This window comes from Heloderma suspectum, chromosome 6 (assembly GCF_057233095.1).
Source record: "Heloderma suspectum isolate Gila_16-S chromosome 6, 16-S_ref, whole genome shotgun sequence".
Lineage (NCBI taxonomy): Eukaryota > Metazoa > Chordata > Lepidosauria > Squamata > Helodermatidae > Heloderma > Heloderma suspectum.
This window is the reverse complement of record NC_139463.1, coordinates 68,198,155-68,217,667: the sequence shown is the minus strand read 5'-3', so window position 1 is coordinate 68,217,667 and position 19,513 is coordinate 68,198,155. Positions and strand designations below refer to the sequence as shown.

Sequence of the window (19,513 nt, the reverse complement as noted above, 5' to 3'; positions counted from 1 at the left end):
GAAGGTTGATACTGTGTGTGTGTGTTGGGGTAGGATAGGAGGGAGGTGGAAACAATTTTTCTCCTGCTCCAGATTCCACCTGGAACTTATAATTTGCTTACCTTCCTCTCTTTATTGTTCCTCGACAGCCAAAGCTGGGCCAGAGAGATGGTACGGCCACGAACGCCAACGCCCCCCCTGTGGAGTCCTTCCCCTGGGTGGGGCCGAAGACGGTGGTGCTGCACAAGAACTCGCAGGGGGGTTACGGCTTCACCCTCCGCCATTTTATCGTCTATCCCCCAGAGTCAGCGGTTCATTCCAGTGTGAAGGTAATAGCCTTTCTGGATCTGAGGAATATGCAGGGTTCATTCCAGATCTGTATATTTCATAAAAGCCCTGGGGATGGTCTTGGAAGCACATGGGGCAGACCTTTACTGAAGCTAAGCAGGTCTGGGTCTGGTCAGTACCTGGACTGGGTGACCACCTAGGAACACTCTCTCATGTGTGGCACCTTGAGTTCCATCATGGAATAAAAGCAGGATATAGGTAACTACTATGTAATAAATGCATAGGTTTTAGGGTCCCTTCCTCATGTGGCAACATCAGAAGCTCTGGGCCACATGAGAAGAGCCCACACTATGTTTTGGCACGGATATGTAGTTTTGTGAACCCTAATCTTGCCAAGTTAAGACTTCATTCCTCCCCCCACCCAACATTTCATAGTTCAGAACTTAGGAAGCTGCCTTATATTGAGTTGGATTGTTGGTCTGCCTAGCCCAGTTTTGCTGACACTGACTGGCAACAGCTTTCCAGGGTTTCAGGCAGGGGTCTTTCCTAGCTCTACCTCAGGTGAGCAACTTCTTGGGATCCAGCGGCCAATTTCCCCTCTAGAACCCACCGGGGGCTGCACCTCTTCCCGCCGCCGCAATTCGCCGAAACACAGCGTCAGGAAAAAGAAGTGGTGGTTTCTCATTAAAACAAGGCACGCAGGGAGCAAAGCATGCGCTCAACTGCTGAGCTACAGCCCTTCCCCAAAGTTAGTGGGCATGTTTTAGTTTTTGATGAACTGGCTGGATGTGGTGGTTTTATCCTTTGTTTTTAGGCTTGTTTGCTTTGACCTGCTTTGACCCTCACAAATTTGCTGAGCTCTTTGATTTGTACCTTGCGCCCATGGCTGCAAATTCCGCAAGTTTGCTACAAACTGCCCAAAGCAAATCCAGCTGCTAACGAATTTAACAGCTTTTTTTAATTATTTATTATCTGTCAGCCCCCAGGGGATCTTTTTTCCTCCTCATTCTTTTTCAGAGGATAATTTTTATTGACTTCTATGTTTTTCTTCAAAGATATCCCAACTCATGAGTGTGTCTAATTTCTGGTTGGCGATCTGTTATGAGTCTGACATAAATAACTGAAGGGTTTTTTTTTCCTGCTTGCCCCAAATTTAAAGAAGTTATTTTTCTTGAATGCAGAAACAGTTTCCATTAGGTTTGGAATTTTGCAGAATTTGGCCCATGTAACTCTACTGCATCTAACCCAGCATGCTATCCTGTGACAGGATCAGGGACTCAGCCTATTGATTTTGGGGGGATTTGGTTCTGGTTCTCTGAAGTTGTTTTAGGTTGGTTCCCATTTGGCCTAATAAAATAAATTAAATTGATGCATATTGAACCGATTGAATTCTACTTTGCCAGGCATTCTGGTCCATGTGCTGGTAAAAGCTATCCTCTGCTCCCCACCCCACTAGGTAAATGGCAAGTAATGGGAGCAGAGAAGGCAGCAGGCAGAGACAGCAAAAGAGTTTGGCGGTGCAGAAGAGGAGCCTCTTGGCTAAACTCAGCAACAAGTTGTCCAGACTGAGGGAATGCAGCCTATCTTGGAGCTTTATAACAGTGGCACAGGATTGGCTCTCTGGAATCACCTGATTCCCAACACATGGGTTTGGTTCCCTGGAATCACCTGATTTCCAGGACCCAGGAGCATTCTGGTCTGTGATGTTGTTGTAAGAGAGCCAGTGTGGTGTAGTGGCAAGAGTGCTGGACTGGGAGCCGGGAGATCCGGGTTCTAGTCCCCACTTGGCCATGGAAGCTCACTGGGTGACTTTGGGCCAGTCACACACTCTCAGCCCAACCTACCTCACAGGGTTGTTGTTGTGAGGATAAAATGGAGAGGAGGAGGATAATGTAAGCCGCCTTGGGTTCCTTGCAAGAGGAAAAAAGGTGGGATATAAATGCAGTAATAAATAAATAAAATAACCTAGCTTGGACTGCCTGCCATTCCCTCTTCCGACCAGAACTCAGCTAACTTAAGATGTCTTAAGTGCACATCCATAATCATAAATTCAGTGGATGTATTTACAATCACGTGTATCTTGCAAAGAGAGCCAGGCTTTTGCTCCTAATGCGTGTAGGCTGTGTGACAAAGCAGCGTGTGCAAGCCAAGTTAAAACAAAAAAATGTTCAGAGATCCAGTTGTGGATCTTCTGCATTACATATCATTTGACCCTTAATGGCAGGGTGAAGGGTTCTAGCTGAGCCTTCTGCCCAACATGCTAGTTTTCTCTGTGTAAGATGCCTTTTTCACCCCTCTCATAGAGAAACATTTGGTTATGGGCACCACTACCTTGCCTCCCGTAGCAGAATTGGTACAGCCCCAGTTGTGAACTGATCCAGCGATGAAGCCATCATGGAGATGCAGTAGTTTTGCATGGACCTCCCTAGGCATGGATGACTCTGTCAATTTGTTTCACTCAGTTTTTCATTTTTCCAACTTTAAGTTCATTTCATCCCTTTTCCACATCCGTTGGTTTTTTTCAAAGTCCGACAGTGTGTTGTGTTTTCGTGCCCATTTCTCCTAAAATACAAATTTTTGTATGCAGTTTTGCCTTCTTCTTCTTAAGGTGCCATCTCCTATCAGAGGTTAGCTATCATTACAGCTATTTTCGTTTTTGATGCCACTGCTCTGAATAGTTGTATAGAAGTATAGTTGAACTATTCCCTCAGATTCTTTAACCATGATGTTCCTACTGATCTTTTTTTGCCTCGAATAATATGACCAAGGTATTGTAACTTTCTAATATACGCATTATTTGCAAGCAGTTTTCCGTAATATAATGCATTTTTTTACTATTTTTACTACTATACACATTTTTGTGTGTGCGCTTCCTCCTAATGTATGCATTTTTGTACTCATTTTTAATTGGAGAATGGCACTCCAAAAATTGGAAGAATATGAATTCAAAGTATAACTGTATTTCAGTTCTCATATTGGTTCAGGAAGTTTGCATTAAAATGCGAACCGAACAGATTTCTCCTGTATACCTAGACCTCCCAGGCCAGTCTACAGCTGGTACCCTATACTATTTCCCACATTGGTAGCTGTCTGGCAGTCAACTGGACTCTACTTCCTTTCCCAAGTCTCAACTAAGTACCTTTCAATCATCTGAGGCCCTAGTTCAGCCCACTGGGGTTCCCCAGATGGCCATGCCCCTTCCCCTTTCTCCCAACCTCCAGTCACTTGGTGGCTTCCTGGCTTTTGCACCCCCACCCCCATTCTAAAAGGTTGAAATGCCTCTCCTAAGGCATAGCTTATTTTATTTCTTACATTTATATCCCACGTTTTTTCCTTCTTAAGGAACCCAAGGCTGCATATGTAATCCTCCTCCTCTTCCTCCTCTCCATTTTATCTTCCCAACAACAACCCTGTGAGGTAGGTTGGGCTCAGAGTCCGTGACTGGCCCAAAGTCACCCAGTGAGCTTCCATGGCTGAGTGGGGACTAGAACCCAGATCTCCCGACTCCCAGTCCAACACTCTAGCCACTACACCACACTGGAAGTAAGAGCTTTAAGCTAAAATATGCTGGTATTTTTGGTATTTTGGCCTGTCTTGTTTTGCCTTCAGCCCCTCCCATGCCTGGAATGCAGACCCTGAGAGCTCCTGGTCCTTGGGCTGAAAGAGGTTCGGCACCCCTGCTTTATCATATCCAGGAGGCTGCAAGGAGCACCTCCATCTTTGGAAGTTGGGCCCCCCTCTCCCTCCATACATCTGCCACGCACCCTGAGCACAGTTCCTAATTCCTGGGAACTATTTGCTGACGTCCCGTTCCATTCAGATGAAATGTCTGGCATGGAAGCACTGTCTCTGCAAGAGAGAGCCAGCTTTCCGGCCTTCACAGGCCAGAGACCTCACTCCCTCTTTTTTTCTTTTGTCATTTCAGAAAGGGAAAATGGATTCTTTGCCAGATAAGTTCAAAAGCATTGGAGGGTTGGTAGGGAGGAGATAGGATTGGAGTAGGCATTAAACTGCTCCCTGTCTGTCCCTTTTCTGCAGTGTCAGCTTCATCTGTACAAAAGGGTGACTGTTGTGGTCCGTGGTTTGGACAAAAGGCTGTCTCCCTTCTCTCTCTCTCTCTCTCCCTCTCTCCCTCTCCTACCCCCCTTCCGCCATTTAGACAGAGCCATCCAAAAGTTGGCCGTGTTAACTGCCCCCTGCTGGTCCCTCTCTCAAACCCACAACTGACTTCTCACACAGAACTCCTTCTCTCTGTGACAAGAATACTCAAACTTTCAAATCATCAAAAAATGTTTTGTTGCTGGCATTGGGATGGTCCTGGCCAGGACTGTGAACAGGAGGAGAGTAGTAAGTATGCTCAGGAACAGAGCCTCAAAGGAAAACAATGGCAAAGGGGTGTGGGGGGGGGGGCAAGGGCAGGGAGACAGGCAGGCAGCACACTCCAGGCAGTGGCCAAGTCTGAGCAGGAAGTCCTGGAGGAGGGCAGAATAGCAAACCAGCAGCCATGAGCAGAAGAGGGTGTTAAAGGCATCTTGGTAGGAGCTGCTATCTGGGCAGGAGGGTAAGCAGAAGCTGTGCATGTGGTAGAGATGAAGCCAGGTGGTGTAAGAAGGCTAGAACATAGGAACCTGCCTTATACTGATACCAGACCTTTGGTCGTTTCAGTTAATATTGTTGACACACGGTCTGGCAGCAGCTCTTCTAGTTTCTGGAGAGGAGTTGCTGCCAGCCCTACCTAGAGATGCTAAGGATTGAACCTGGGGCCTTTTGCATGTAAAGCAGGTGCTCTACCACTGAACTGTGACAACTCCAAGAGGAGCCTGGGATGGAGTTGATAGACTGGTTAGAACAGGGGTTGGGCTACTTGCAGCCTCCTGGATACGAAAAGGCAGGGGTGCCGAACCTCTTTCAGCCCAAGGACCAGGAGCTCTCAGGGGCCGCATTCCAGGCGTGGGAGGGGCTGAAGGCAAAACAAGACAGGCCTTTTGCATGTAAAGCAGGTGCTCTGCCACTGAACTGTGACAACTCCAAGAGGAGCCTGGGATGGAGTTGATGGACTGGTTAGAACAGGGGTTGGGCTACTTGTGGCCCTCCAGATGTTTTGGCCTACAACTCCCATCAGCCCCAGCCAGCATTGCCAATGGTGAGGGATCATGGGAGTTGTAGGCCAACACATTAGCCCAGGCGTGGGCCATAGGTTGCCCACGCCTGGGCTAGAAGGTAGGAAGGAATGGACAGCTGGTAAAAGACAAGGCAAGGGATCCTAGTAACGTCTCTTTGGTTTGCCTTTGCTTCTTGGGCTGTCTGCTGCCAATGACTTAGGCTGCAGAGTACACATGTGATTTGTGCCCACAATTTCTGGCTGGCTTTGGTAGTCAGCCGAAATGTGTGGCCAGTGGCAGCCTTGTTCCTTCCCTGGTTTGGGGAAGAGGTGGGGGTCTTGTGTCTGACATCATGCTGAGCTTTGGAGGTGTTCAGAAGCAGTGAGAAATTCTGCTGATTCCAAAGCCCAGCATGACTGGAGCGATGGTTGACTCTGGAGATGTGCTGAACTTCGGAGGCATTTGGAAGCAGCATAATGTCTTGCTGATTCCTTCATGCTGCTTCAAAGTCCTCCAAATCCCATAATGAGCCGCTTACCAGACTGAATGATATGTTTGCTACTGGCAATCTGGCAAATACATTTGTGGACCGCTGATTGACCTCAGTCTTCTCCAAGGATATGTGAGATATTTTCCAGTTTCTATTTTCAGGTCAAAAATAATTAGTTCAGCAAGGCAGAAATATTTCTTGAAAAACATTTTATGCTAATAACCACCTTTAAAAAAAATCTTGTTTGGTTCCATTGTTTCCTCTGGCTACTGTTGCTGTTCTGGCAGATATCCCCCCCTCACATATATGATCCCAACCAATCAGGGATCCTGCAGTGAAAAGTGACATCCCAACACCACATAACCAATTAGATTTGACCACATAATTATGTCACTGAGGACAAGTGAAGTCAGTTGAGAATTGAGGGCAAGAAGGGGCAATGTAAATGAACTGGTGGAATTTTTGCATGGAGTACTGAAAAATGATCAAGAAAGGGAGAGTTTTTTTCCCACGCTGCTGAAAATATTTGTGAAAAGCTGTGCGTAGTTCCAGCTCAGCATTGATCTTTTTCTTCTTCACAAACACAACACTTCCAACCTTTTGTTGTTGTTTTTATATATAGTGCCATCAATCCATGTGGCATTTAGCAGAATAATGAGCCAAAAACAAGTCGTTGCCCTATGGAGCTTATAATATCAACTTAGATCGAGGAGAACACAACAGAAGGATGAAGGAAAAGGCAAGGATAACATAGAATCAGATGAATCATAGAATCATTGAGTTGGAAGGGGCCTACAAGACCATCGAGTCCGACCCCCTGCTCAGTGCAGGAAGCCTGATTCCCAGGCGGTCTCCCATCCAAGTACTAACCAGGGCTGACCCTGCTTAGCTTCCGAGATCAGTCGAGATCAGGCACATCCAGCCCTTTGGATGAATGTAATCAGATGCAGTCTGCATGTGCTTTGGCTTCGTTCATTACATTGAAAATGCATATTTAGCTCATTAACCAGATCACCCACAAATAGAAGCAAAGCAGTGAAACCAATAGTGGAATTTCAGCAGCCTGTTTAGAACATCTCCATCTCCGGGGCAAGAAGCTCTGGTAGGGTGGGGCTCCAGATCCGGAGGCTGGGTTTCGACGGAGGTGATTCAGTGGGGCAGGAGCAGAGAGCCTGCATTCTGTGCCAGGCATTCTCTGGCAACTGTCAGTAAATGACTTCATCACCTCCTTATGCCACGTGGGGAGACAGGCACTACAGGTTACCTCACACGCATAGAGGGGAGAGGTGGGAAAGAAGCCCTCAGCTAAGGGATAGGTGGGTGGAAAAAAGACGTTGACTCAAGGATATGGCCTCCGGCCCTGGGTTTTCCACGCTTTCCGGCTCCACATCTTGTTTATTATCTATTCTGAAAAGATTCTTAAGGCCAACACGCACGCTTAAAATACATATACAGTTCAGTGCAGTGATGAAAACATAGGTAAGAGCAGCGGCAGCAGTAAGCACTCAGTTGCCTTGCTGAATGGGAATGTTTTATCCAGCCTCCAAAACATGGTGAGCTGGCCATACAAGTCCCTCTAGGGAGGGAATTCCACAAAGAAGGTGCCAATGCAGAAAAGGCCCCATTCCTTGCCACTCCCCCAAAGATGGTGGCATCTTCACCAAAGATGGTGGTATCTTCAGGAGCTTCTCCTGAAGATCTCAAAGAGCCTGTCCTTGGTGGTGGTGGAGGAGGAGGAGGAGGGATCAGGGATGCAGCAGCATGTGTCAGGTATCCTAACCTCTTAGACCCAAGTTGGCCTCTTAGACAGTAGGCAGTATTGTAGTGTGTATCCCACCTCCCCCAGTAAGTTCTCAGGGTAGGGGTGGCCAGAAGGTAAGCCACAGCCCATTAGTCAATTTCTAAGAGATCACTTAGCATCTGCTGGTTGGGGAGATCCTTGCAGAATGCTGTCTGACCCAGCAAGGCACTTCTTGTATAACACAGATTAGTTATGCCTTAAGAGATCTTGAGTTTGCACTTTTGCTTTATAAATTCAAAATACACTGGTGGATCATGGGGATTCTGTTTATTATTAATTTTAAATAGACTTTGTAATGCTGAAGTCTCTCTCCCCCCCCCCCCAGTCTTAGGACTAGCTCCCAGAAGCTATGGAGGGCCCTTTACATTTCTCTTTGTGTTGTCTGCCTGAGTAGCAAACCATTAATGTTCTGCAGGTTACCAGGGTGGGGGGATCTTCTCTTTGTAGCTATACACCCACCCACATCACGTCCTCATTAAGCTGTCCAAATTCAGGTAACTAGAATGTGGCAATTCTTAGATGCAGGTCTCTCTCTGAGCTTTTCTGGAAATCATGGCTCCATTGCAAAACTATGGCTTGCAGGGTTTCAGTGTGAGGTGGAAGGACGGCCGATGGGAAGCAGATGAGAGCCAGGGTCAAGACTCAGGAAGACAGTCCAGCCGCAGCAACAAGCATAAAGGTGAATCAGAGCCAGGGTCAAGACTCAGGAAGACAGTCCAGCAACAAGCACAAAGGTGAATCAGAGCCAGGGTCAAGACTCAGGAAGACAGTCCAGCCGCGGCAACAAGCACAAAGGTGAATCAGAGCCAGGGTTGGGTGGAGACCAAGTGACAGCTGGGCTGTGTATCTACTCCAGGGGATTCGGGACCAGGAACTGAGGATCCAGGACAAAGGCAAGTGGCAGGGCAGGATGAAGGGAAGGTAACCCAAGATGTCCAGGCACAAGACCAAGTGGACTGTTGTGCAAACCAAAACCTGAGCCTGACCTGGAAGCTTTCATCCCCAAGAAGGTAATTCATGCCCAATCAGGGGAGCTTAGTGAGGTCAGCCAGATAAAGGAGAACGAGCCCTCTGCTGGCAAAAGCCTGTAGATTTCCAGTAGCTTGGGAAGTTGCACCTAGCCACTGTAGCAAAGTGTGAGAGTTCAGAAATTGCTCCACTCCTATCCTTTGGGCTGAATGGTGAAAGAGGGAGGTCTTTGCCCTGAAATATGTGGGTTCTGACTCTTCGGCAAGGATGCCACTTCGGCACCGTCAGCGATTTGTGATTTCAAAGAGTTCAGTGGAAATGTTGACAATTTCAAAAAAGAATTAGATAAATTCAGGATAGACCAAAAATGGAACCTCCCATATTTAGAGCGGTGATGAGATACAAAGGACAAGTGCTGCACTCTGGCCACTCTTGGAAACTGAATGTTAGATCAGGTGGACCTCCAGTCGGATCCAGGAATTTGCGATGGTGCCAAAATTTGTAAGCGGGGAACTTGTAATGGTGAATGCAACTTTGTCCCAGTCCTATTATAAGCTGAGTCCAAAACTCCAACAAAATTCTGCCTGGTTTGGAATGGACTTGCCCTGGAGCCAGCTAGCCCTTCTTTTCACGGCCACCTTTCTCAAAATGTCTTTGAAGTGGGGAGGGGTCCAGTCATGGGGAGAGCTCCTGGCAGTGGTGGAGGCTTTCTTTTTACGGTCTGGATGCTTGCACAGAGCATCTATTAATGCTAAGAGAAACTTGGGGAATAGAATTTCCAGTGCCTCTCAGCTCAGTCCTTAGAGCCAGAAATATTTGGAGCTTCATTGTCCAGGTTGCCCAGTGACAGTGAGCACCTCTGCACAAAGTCCAGGCCTTAAAGGATGAGGCCTTTGCCACCACTACCAGCTTTCCCTGCTCCTGCCCTCCCTTCACAAAGGTAGATCTTGAGAGAAAGGGGGCTGGTGGGGAGCTCCTTTGTACTTTAGAGAATTCTCTTGGGGAAAAGACACTCCCCTGCAATGATTTCTCTTTTGAGAGACCTTGGAAAAACTGAGCTAATTACAAGATGACCCAGAGACAACATGCCCATTACAATCAGGAATGCAATTCTGACCATCTATCCCACCATTTTTGTTATTGTTAATATAGCACAATCTCTCTGCATGGTACTTTACAAAGCACAGGTATGACTGGTCATTAGTCCAAGGGGCTTATGGTCTGCAATAGACACAAGGAAACAACAGAAGAAGGGACAAAATAGAGGTACGGGTTGAGTAGGCAGGGGAGAAAGAGAGGGGAAGGCAGAAGAAATGGAGAGACAACCTATTCCTCCAAACGCATGCACTCACATTCTCTCTCTAAGACTCTTTGGGAGAAGTGCCTTTTAAGGAACAGCAAAACAGAGATTGTTGGTAGGTGCTACAAAGTGAAGCACTAAGAATCAGAATACAAGAGCTTTTAAAAAAAGCCTGCCTTGGTCATTATGAAGACCGATAGGCCTGGCTCCAGGCTGGGGGGGGGGGGGGCTGGGCAGGCTGCCCTTACCAGGCCTCTCAGTGCCTGCTACCACTTGGCCCTCCATGGTGGTGGTACTGTTGCAACTGCCAGCCACCTTGCATGCTCACAAGCAGCTTACTCAGCGGTGACACTGTAACAGGCTGGGAGCTGAGCAGGCACTTCGCTCCCATCCCATTACACTGCTACCCACCAACAGGTAACTCACAAGTGCAAGCGTGGGGCTGGCAGCTTCAGCAGCACCAACACTGGGGGGGCCTAAGTGGCAGTGGGTGTGAGGGCCCTCTTGAGGCAGATGGGCCCCAACAATGCCCGTAGTGTGTCGGGAGCTGGCGCTAGGCCCGTGGGATGAAATATGCGCTCATGCCGCCATTTTTTTTTAAAGTTGTGGCTCCAAATCTGTAGGGAGATGCCAGTCGATACAGTTAGGCATTGGTGCAAAAGCAGTGCTCACAAGGGCCAGCCCACATTTAACCACTAAAACGAAATCCCTTGTTTGGGGGTTGGTCTCCTCCACCACCCAGTGCACACACACAGAAGGTGTAGCGGTTACACCAAACACTGATATAATTCAGGTGTAAACAGCTTGTGGCCATCCTGATGTTTTGGCCTACAACTCCCATCATCCCTCACTATTGGCTGTGCTGGCTAGGGCTGCTGAGAGTTGTAGGCCAAAATATCTAGAGGCCCATGAGTTGCCCACCTGTGAAATAGTTGGACACACACAAAAAGCCTCTCCCTTTCTCACTGTGGAGAAGTTATAGGCAGAAGTTATAGGGAGAAAAGCCCTGTCCTGCTACATTCCCAAGCAGTATGGAACTCAGCCTCCTCTTTCCTCCTGTCTCAGAGAGAGCAAAGGCCCATTCAGACAGGTATGCAGCAGGATTAATGCACCACACCCCGAGAGACAGCGGCAGGACCTGGAAAGATACAAGTTCAATCTCCTTCCTACTCAGGTCTTCTCCTAGAGGAGAATATTGTTTGGGAAGAAGGGAAAGTGGATGAGCGATCCACTTCTGTCTCCTGTTCGTTTGCTCCAAGCTCCCTGCATATAAGCAAAAGTGACAGTGGGGGAATTGTTAAGTGGGAGCCCTTATAGAGTTCACTTATATTTTTTGCGCATGTTGTTTAACCTTCATAGCACAGAGACTCCTGTGGCATTCCACTCTGAAGTATACGTTCTTTCTCGTACATGGGTGTGAATTTCCATCTCTGGAGCTCTAGCGTGAGGACCACCTCTGAGAGGGAAAGGAAGAAAGGTCCTCTCCCCAGGCCCCTTGCCTGTCACACAGGATTTGGAGTAAAAACACTCTCCTGCAATCCCAACTCACTGCTGTCCTCCTCTGAACATTAGATCTTGTCAGCTCACATCAACGCCATAGTGAAGGCGAAATCTCAAGGACAGTCCCTCCAGCCGACATGCAATCACACACAAACCTATGCGCATGCAGGCATCGTTTGTCCTGGATAATAATTAAGGTGCTAAATATAGCCATGTTTGGAGTTTCAGACTGTTTCCAATAAGACAGAGGCTGGTTTTGGGGAGGGGTGGGACAGGGAGGCAACTCTTCTAGGCTTTTTAGGAACACGCAGAGAACCGTTTCTATCCCATCTGATTGGATACAACTGACAACAAAACCTGTGCTAGGTGGAGGTTCTCTGTGGGGGAATTTTGCCTTTCCCCTGGAGTATGCAATTTGGCTCACTTCTTCAAGTCATCCAGAGCTGTTTGCTCTGTAAATTCCTTTCTACAGTGCACCTGCTTGGGGTGCATGTAGGTGTGATCTGTATGGGTGTGATTTGCATGACCCACCCAACTTCTCTCTACAAATCTCATTTCTTGTCTCCCTGCTACTTTCTTCTCCTGTTCCCTCTGAAAGTGCTTCTCCCTCCCAACCAGATAGCAATCATAGTCCATTATCATTTCCTTTCTTAGTCCCTCAAGCTACTTACTCAAACTGAAACCCCATACATATTAGCCCATACTTCATTGCAGCATTCCCCAGCCCGGCGCCCTCCAGATGTGCTGCACTACAAATCCCATCTTCCCCAGTCAAGTCAACCAATTTGTGTGTTGGTTGAGGATGGTGGGATTTGAAGTCCAACACATCTGGAGGGTGTCAGGGTGGAAACTGAGCCAATAGAGCCCTAGAGCAGTTCTGATTCTGAGGAGGAACAGCAATCTGTGGGAGAGGAGCTCGCTCATCTCTCACAAGCACAGCAGCTGGCAGAGATTCCTCCTGCCAGCATTCCTGGGAGGGATAGTGACCCTGGCAGTGAGAGAGCGCTGGAGGGGGGCTTGCTGGACGCTCGGCGCAGACGCAGGGAGCAACGACAGATGGAGGGCGCGGAAAGGAGGCGTAGCGCTCGTTTGGCGCACAAACAATGGTCATGTCCCGAGGACCCAAGGGAAAGAGGGAGGATCTGTCCCTAGCCCATAAGTTCAAGGTCTTCCCGTGATTCTCCTTCAAACGGGGACCAACTGCCTTACCTGAAGCTTAGGCTACTCAGCTATCTTTCCCCAGTGCTGTTCCTTGCTTTGGCGCTAGCAACTAGTATTCTGAAAGAGTCATAAAGTAATAAAGGAATAAAGTCTTGGAAAGAATTCCTCGTCGTCTGTGTCCTGAGTTGGCTATTGGAGGGGACTGCAAGAGGCAGCTAGGGTGCTCCTGACAGAGGGTGTTGTATTGGGGAAGCCAGCCTTACTGTAACTAAGCCAAAGTTCATGTAATTGAAATAACTGCGCATTTCCCCATCTGCTGTGGCTTCAAAGGGACGTCCCTCGTTCATTGGCTACCTTCCCTCTACCTTTACATAGGATGAAGGTGGCTGCATTTTGACTCTGAGGATGGTGGGTTACGGTTGCAGCATCCAGTAGGTGTCAAATTGTGTCTCAGTTGGCGGTGCTATTGCCAGGGGTTGTAACTTTGGCCCACAACCTACTCCCTATTCATCCTTCCAGTCTGCTTGCACACACCCCAGCTTCCACCTGCCCCAGTGGACTCTCCACAGCATTATACATTTTTGTCCACGACTGAAGAGAGGCCTAGTGTCAGGGGTTGGCACTATCAGGCAGCTGCTGAGGGCCATTACTGACACCACCACGGACCCATCTCTGCACCAGGTGGCTGCCATTTCCCCTTTGCCTAGCGCCCACCATTTTAATTCCCTTACAGCGCCCCTGCATCTCAATGCAGTGTTACCCAGGGGCACTGTGGGAGAATTAAAATGGTGGATGGCAGCCAGAGCCTGCCAAAATGGCGTTTTTGTGGGTGCTGCATACCAGGCAGCCTCTACCAAGGTGGGTGGGGGGGAAACGTGAAGGTGATAGGCCCGCCTAGAGGCAGTAGAACTGATGACAGATGCTCGCCTGTGTCCTGAAAAATGATATCCCTCCTTTCACTTAAAGTGCAATTTACTAGTCCTTATGGCTAGAGGTAAAATTTTGGAAATGCCTCCCTCCATTCATCCTTACTACCGTCTTCCTTGCTGATAAAAGAAAAAGAATTGCAGAAGAAAACTAATGCTGCAGTCCTGTGCACACTTACCTATGAATAAGCGTAATTGGACCTGGTGGGACCTCTGAGTAAACATGCATAGGGGATTGTACTTTAAATTATGCATTCTTGATACTCCCATCCTAAGAAGTCCTTCTAGAGCCTAACCCTTATTTATGCATGGATTGCTGGGAGATGAACTTGTCCTGTTTTTTGTTTATTAATATTATTTCCTCCTTATTGATGTATGCACCTTGTGCTATGTTTTGAGAGAGAGAGAGAGAGAGAGATGAATTTGACAATCTTTTAGGGACTAAATTTTTGTCATACACCTTGGTTGCAATTCTAAAACGCCTGCGTTGTGGTCTATTTGGCACCAGGCTTTTTAGCCTTCAATTTTAAAAATAACATTGGTATGTTTTTAGATCTTTACATTGTTGCTGGCCTTTATCTTGGTTTGTACTTTGGGTTTTATTCTGTTTTATGGTTTTTATATTAACTTTTACTATGTTATTGTATTTAATAATTTTAAGTTTCTTTTTTGAACCACTCAGAGAGCTTCGGCTAACAGATGGTATAGAAATGTAATAAAATAAATAAAAACAAGTAAACGTAATGCCAGCTAGGAACGACCTTTCTTTCTTTCTTTCTTTCTTTCTTTCTTTCTTTCTTTCTTTTTCCCATCCTGTGGTGCCCGGGATGCAGCCTCCCTCTCCCAAAGAGCAGGGCACTGGGTGGTGCAGCACAGAAAGGACAATGCAAGGGTTGGCAGCTCATCATCAGGAGGCTTAGCTCACCTGGCTGGCGTCCTTTTGTTCCAGACACCACAGGAATGGGAGGTGGATTGCTGTTTCCTCCTGGAACAGCTGCAACACGTCATCAGGGACAAATCCCAGCCAAAGGGCCAGGCTGGGGAGGCCTGCTTTGGCCCTGTGCCCCTTTGCAGAGTCCTGTTTGCGTGATAGCCGGGATGGAGCATATTCCTAACCCATCTTGCACTCATTTGTGGAGGACGTTGCTGTGCAGAATGGAGACCTGTTTTCTTGCAAGCTCAGTTCTTACCCAGCACTGTGCATGACCATAACAATCCAACCCCTTTGCCAAGAAAGGACTGATTCTGCCCTCAAGAGTTAAACCTTGCAAATGGATGGATCTCTTATAGCTGTGCTTTTTTTCCCTTTTAAGTTGTACATAAATTTGCAAACGGTGTTCATGCTGAAGTTTGGTGGTGGGGAAGGGAGGTCAAGTGAGTTGTGGCGAGGCAGATTTTTTTTTCTGACAGGGTGGTGGTAGCTGAGTTTTCATGATAACGGCATGGATTCACAGAGGTTAGCTATTTTAGGGCTGTTTTGCATTATATGTAATTTTATGCCTAGCTTAACTGATACTATTTTAAAAGCAAAGTTGGCCAATGTTTGCATATGGGACAGAATATTGCAGGAAGTACTTGGAGATGGGATATGTATGGGATGGGACAAAGACCTATGTACAGGAAACTTGCCAGGGTAGGTGTGGCTCAAACTTGTGGGGAAAGGAGCTAAACTTAAGGAGTAATCCAGCAAAAGCTACTCATTTTAAATGAGAGATGGTTGTGTGACTCATGACTAACTTAATTCCCATTGATTTCAGTGGGACTACTCTAAGTCTGACTAAGTCTAGATCCACTCCCATTATTCATAAAAGGCACAAATATTACTATGATCCATGAAATTCATAACCATAGATGGAAGAAGGTCATTTTCCATCCATGGCTGCACTCGTATCATCATCCAATATAATCTCACCTTCTTCAGAGTCAGGCAGAACCTTAGTAAATCCTTCATATAATAACTTTTGCTCTGGAGGAGCTGTGTGTAAACAATTGTCAGACTGTGCATGTGTTTTAACAGCAATCCACATTCAATATCTCCCTGCTATTTTGTTTCAATACATAGGCCAGATATGCAAAAATGGCTGTGTACTTGGAAACTCCCCAAGCATGGGCGAATTTAATTCAGGTGACCATTATATCTACTACTGTGGGCAAGAATCCCTTAGAAGAAATGGAGTAGCACTCATAGTCAATAAAAGGGTGGGAAAAGCAGTACCGGGGTACAATCTCAAAAACGATAGAATGATCTCAGTACGAATCCAAGGCAAACCATTCAACATCACAGTAATTCAAGTCTATGCCCCAACCACTGAGGCCAAAGAAGCTGAGGTTGATCGGTTCTATGAAGACCTACAACACCTTCTAGAACTAACACCAAAAAAAGATGTCCTCTTCATCATAGGGGATTGGAATGCTAAAGTAGGAAGTCAAGAAATCACCGTGATAACAGGCAAGCATGGCCTTGCTGTACAAAATGAAGCAGGACAAAGGCTAATAGAGTTTTGCCAAGAGAGCACACTGTTCATAGCAAACACTCTTTTCCAACAGCACAAGAGGTGACTCTACACATGGACATCACCAGATGGTCAATATCGAAATCAGATTGATTATGTCCTTTGCAGCCAAAGATGGAGAAGCTCTATACAGTCAGTAAAAACAAGACCTGGAGCTGACTGTGGCTCAGATCATGAGCTTCTTGTTGCAAAATTTCGGCTTAAATTGAAGAACGTAGGGAAAACCACTAAACCATTCAGGTATGACCTAAATCATAACCCTTATGAATATACAGTGGAGGTGAGGAATAGATTTAAAGGATTAGATCTGATAGACAGAGTGCCTGAGGAACTATGGACGGAGGTCCGTAACATTGTTCAGGAGGCAGCAACTCAATCCATCCCGAAGAAAAAGAAATGCAGGAAAGCAAAGTGGCTGTCTGATGAGGCTTTACAAGTAGCTGAGCAAAGAAGGGAAGCGAAAAGCAAAGGAGAAAGGGGAAGATATATCCAACTGAATGCAGAGTTCCAGAGAATAGCACGGAGAGACAAGAAGGCCTTCTTAAATGAACAATGCAAAGAAATGGAGCAAAACAATAGAATGGGAAAGACTAGAGATCTTTTCAAGAAGATCATGGCATCTGGCCCCATCACTTCCTGGCATATAGAAGGGGAAGAAATGGAAGCAGTGACAGATTGTATTTTCTTGGGCTCCAAGATCACCGCAGATGGTGACTGTAGCCATGAAATTAAAAGATGCTTGCTCCTTGGGAGGAAAGCTATGGCACACCTAGACAGCATAGTAAGAAGCAGAGACATCACCTTGCCGACAAAGGTCCGTCTAATCAAAGCTATGGTTTTCCCAGTAGTAATGTATGGCTGTGAGAGCTGGACTATAAGGAAGGCTGAGCGCCGAAGAATTGATGCTTTCGAACTGTGGTGCTGGAGAAGACTCTTACGAGTCCCCTGGACTGCAAGGAGGTCAAATCGGTCCATCCTAAAGGAAATCAACCCTGAGTGCTCATTGGAAGGACAGATACTGAAGCTGAAGCTCAAATATTTTGGCCACCTAATGCGAAGAGAAAACTCCCTGGAAAAGACCCTGATGCTGGAAAGATTGAAGGCAAAAGGAGAAGGGGACGGCAGAGGATGAGATGGCTAGATAGCATCACCGATGCAATGAATATGAACTTGAGCACACTCCCGGAGAGAGCGGAGGACAGGAAGGCCTGGCATGCTATGGTCCATGGGGTCACGAGTCGAACACGACTTAATGACTGAACAACAACAACAACAATATATCAGCTTTCCCCAAGAAAAACAAGCAATGCAGCTTTTCTTAAAAACAATTGAAGAGAAAATGTTTGAGGGAGGTAAAAAAAGCTCAAAAAAATAATTTCAAAGGAATCAGTTGGTGGTAATAATGCAACAATTAGAAAAGAAGTAATTATATGCCTTTGATATATTTAAATGGATAAAAATATGATATATACTAAACAATATTTTGAAGCTGGAGAGTCCAGGGAGTTTTCTAGCATATAAACTGGCTAAGAAGAAATAAAGATTTGTTGCCTCCAGTTTAAAAAAAGAGAAAAATAACAGCTTAACAGTGATCTACAAAGAGACCGCAGAAGAATTTGTTAACTTTAACATGGAATTTTTCACACCGCAACATCCAGGCACCAGTAATATTGGGACTTTTAAAGCAAATGGCATATTCCTTAACTGAGTGCGGAAGATAAAGTAAACATGAACCTTACAATAAGACAGGAAGAAGTAGCACAGTTTATTAACAGAGCAATCCTAATGCTTCTCTACTCGATAGTAAGTCCCATTGGGTTGGATCCAAACTTAATCATACTTAGAGCAGACTGACTGAAATCAGTGGGACAAGTTAGTCGTGATTAACTTAAATCTGATTGATTTAAATGGCAAGTATAATTAAGAGAAGCAAACTCTTAAGTATGCCTAAGAGAGCAATCCTGTGGCCCTTAGACATTGTCTGAGGGGCCATAGGTTATTGCGAATTTTCCCCTCCAAGATTATAGACAGAGTTACAACCTCAGGGTGGGGAGGACCCCTGCTTGGATTCCCCCTGTTGAGGATCCCCACTGCAGATCTGTGGCAGTTCTCTCTCTGAAGTCAGTGTCACGACCTTCAGAGGAGAAGAACTGGGCATTTTGAGGACGGAATTAGGCAGGGAAAGGAGGTCAAAGTGTCTAAAAAGCCTCTGCCACTCCTCCCGCTCTGCATAGGATAGAACACCAAACCCTCTGTTGTTGGGGCATCTATCTAGTAGGATTGTACCCTAAGTCTTGATCCAAGCCATTCAGTTTAGTGCAGGGGTGCAGAACCTCCAGCCCGTGGGCCTAATCCAGCCCACTGGGCACCACAATCCAGCCAGTGGAGCCTCTTGCGATTCCTCCAGGGGGCGGGGATTAAGCTTCTGCCCTTCAGAGGGCATCCTCCCACGGTTATCTCTGATTGGAGATAACAACGGGGACTCCCCCTGCTGTGCATCTATAGTAAAACCCCCACTGTCAGATTGGAGATAACAGAGTGGCAGCTAAGCCCCCTCCCCCACATGCTGCACTGTTGGTGGCCAAGTGGAGCCCCCTGCATCCCCTGCTGTTATCTCCAATCTCAGATTGGAGATAACAGTGGGAGATGGGGCTGCTGGACTTACTTGTGCTGGGAAGAGTGGCCACTCTTCCCAGCACAGGTGAGTTCCCCCCCCCCCCGCCCATCCCCATTGCTATCTCCGATCTGAGATTGGAGATAGCGCGGAGCGACCTGGACCTGATTTGCCACTGCCAGAAACTGCACAAAGCTAGGGACTTGGAGGAGTGACTGTTCATCCTGGTACCAGTTGAGTCCCTTTCCCCATCCTGGGAGGACAAAGAAAAAAAGGTGGGGGTGATGTCTGGTGCATGGCCACACCTTCTGACATCATCCAGCCCATGGTGAGCCATGGGAGGGGGCAATCCGGTCTCCCACCCCTAAACAGTTTTTACCCCTGGGCTAGTGGGACATACTCCCAGATAATTGGTTGCCCAGTGCTGATCAGATTGGTGGCTTCCAGATGGTGATCAAAGGACTGCTACCACCAGGTAAACCCACTGAGGGCTGCTTCTCAAGCTTTTAGACAGCCCTGATTATGATCCCTTTAACACAGTATGTCTCCCTGTTACTAATACACAATAGTGTTTGTGCTCTGTTAGTTCCACGTTTAAGAGTAGGTATCCCTACTACTGACTCTAATAATATAATATAGTAAGGGTCCTAGCCAAGTTACTTGATACCAGAATACTGTAAGGTAAGCCCATTAACTAAGACTGTTGATGAGATATATAAGAAACATAAGTTGCTAGAAACTTGGACTGAAGGACATATTTGATAAAGAAGCCTGGAAAGGTTATCATTCCAGCAGAACAATCCTAAGATGGTGGTGTGAGGAGATTCCTGCCACTGACACTCATGGGAGAGAATAAGTACTACAGTTCCA

General features: G+C 46.7%; 1 protein-coding gene across 1 annotated transcript in view; it reads left to right on the top strand.

Annotated features, from left to right (window-relative positions):
* Positions 1–19,513, top strand: part of ARHGAP23 (Rho GTPase activating protein 23) — a 129,224-nt gene that overhangs the window by 34,401 nt on the left and 75,310 nt on the right. The window contains exon 2 of the mRNA XM_084804720.1: positions 129–308. Within this exon, the coding sequence (XP_084660846.1) occupies positions 129–308 (180 nt within the window). The remainder of the gene's footprint in view (positions 1–128; positions 309–19,513) is intronic.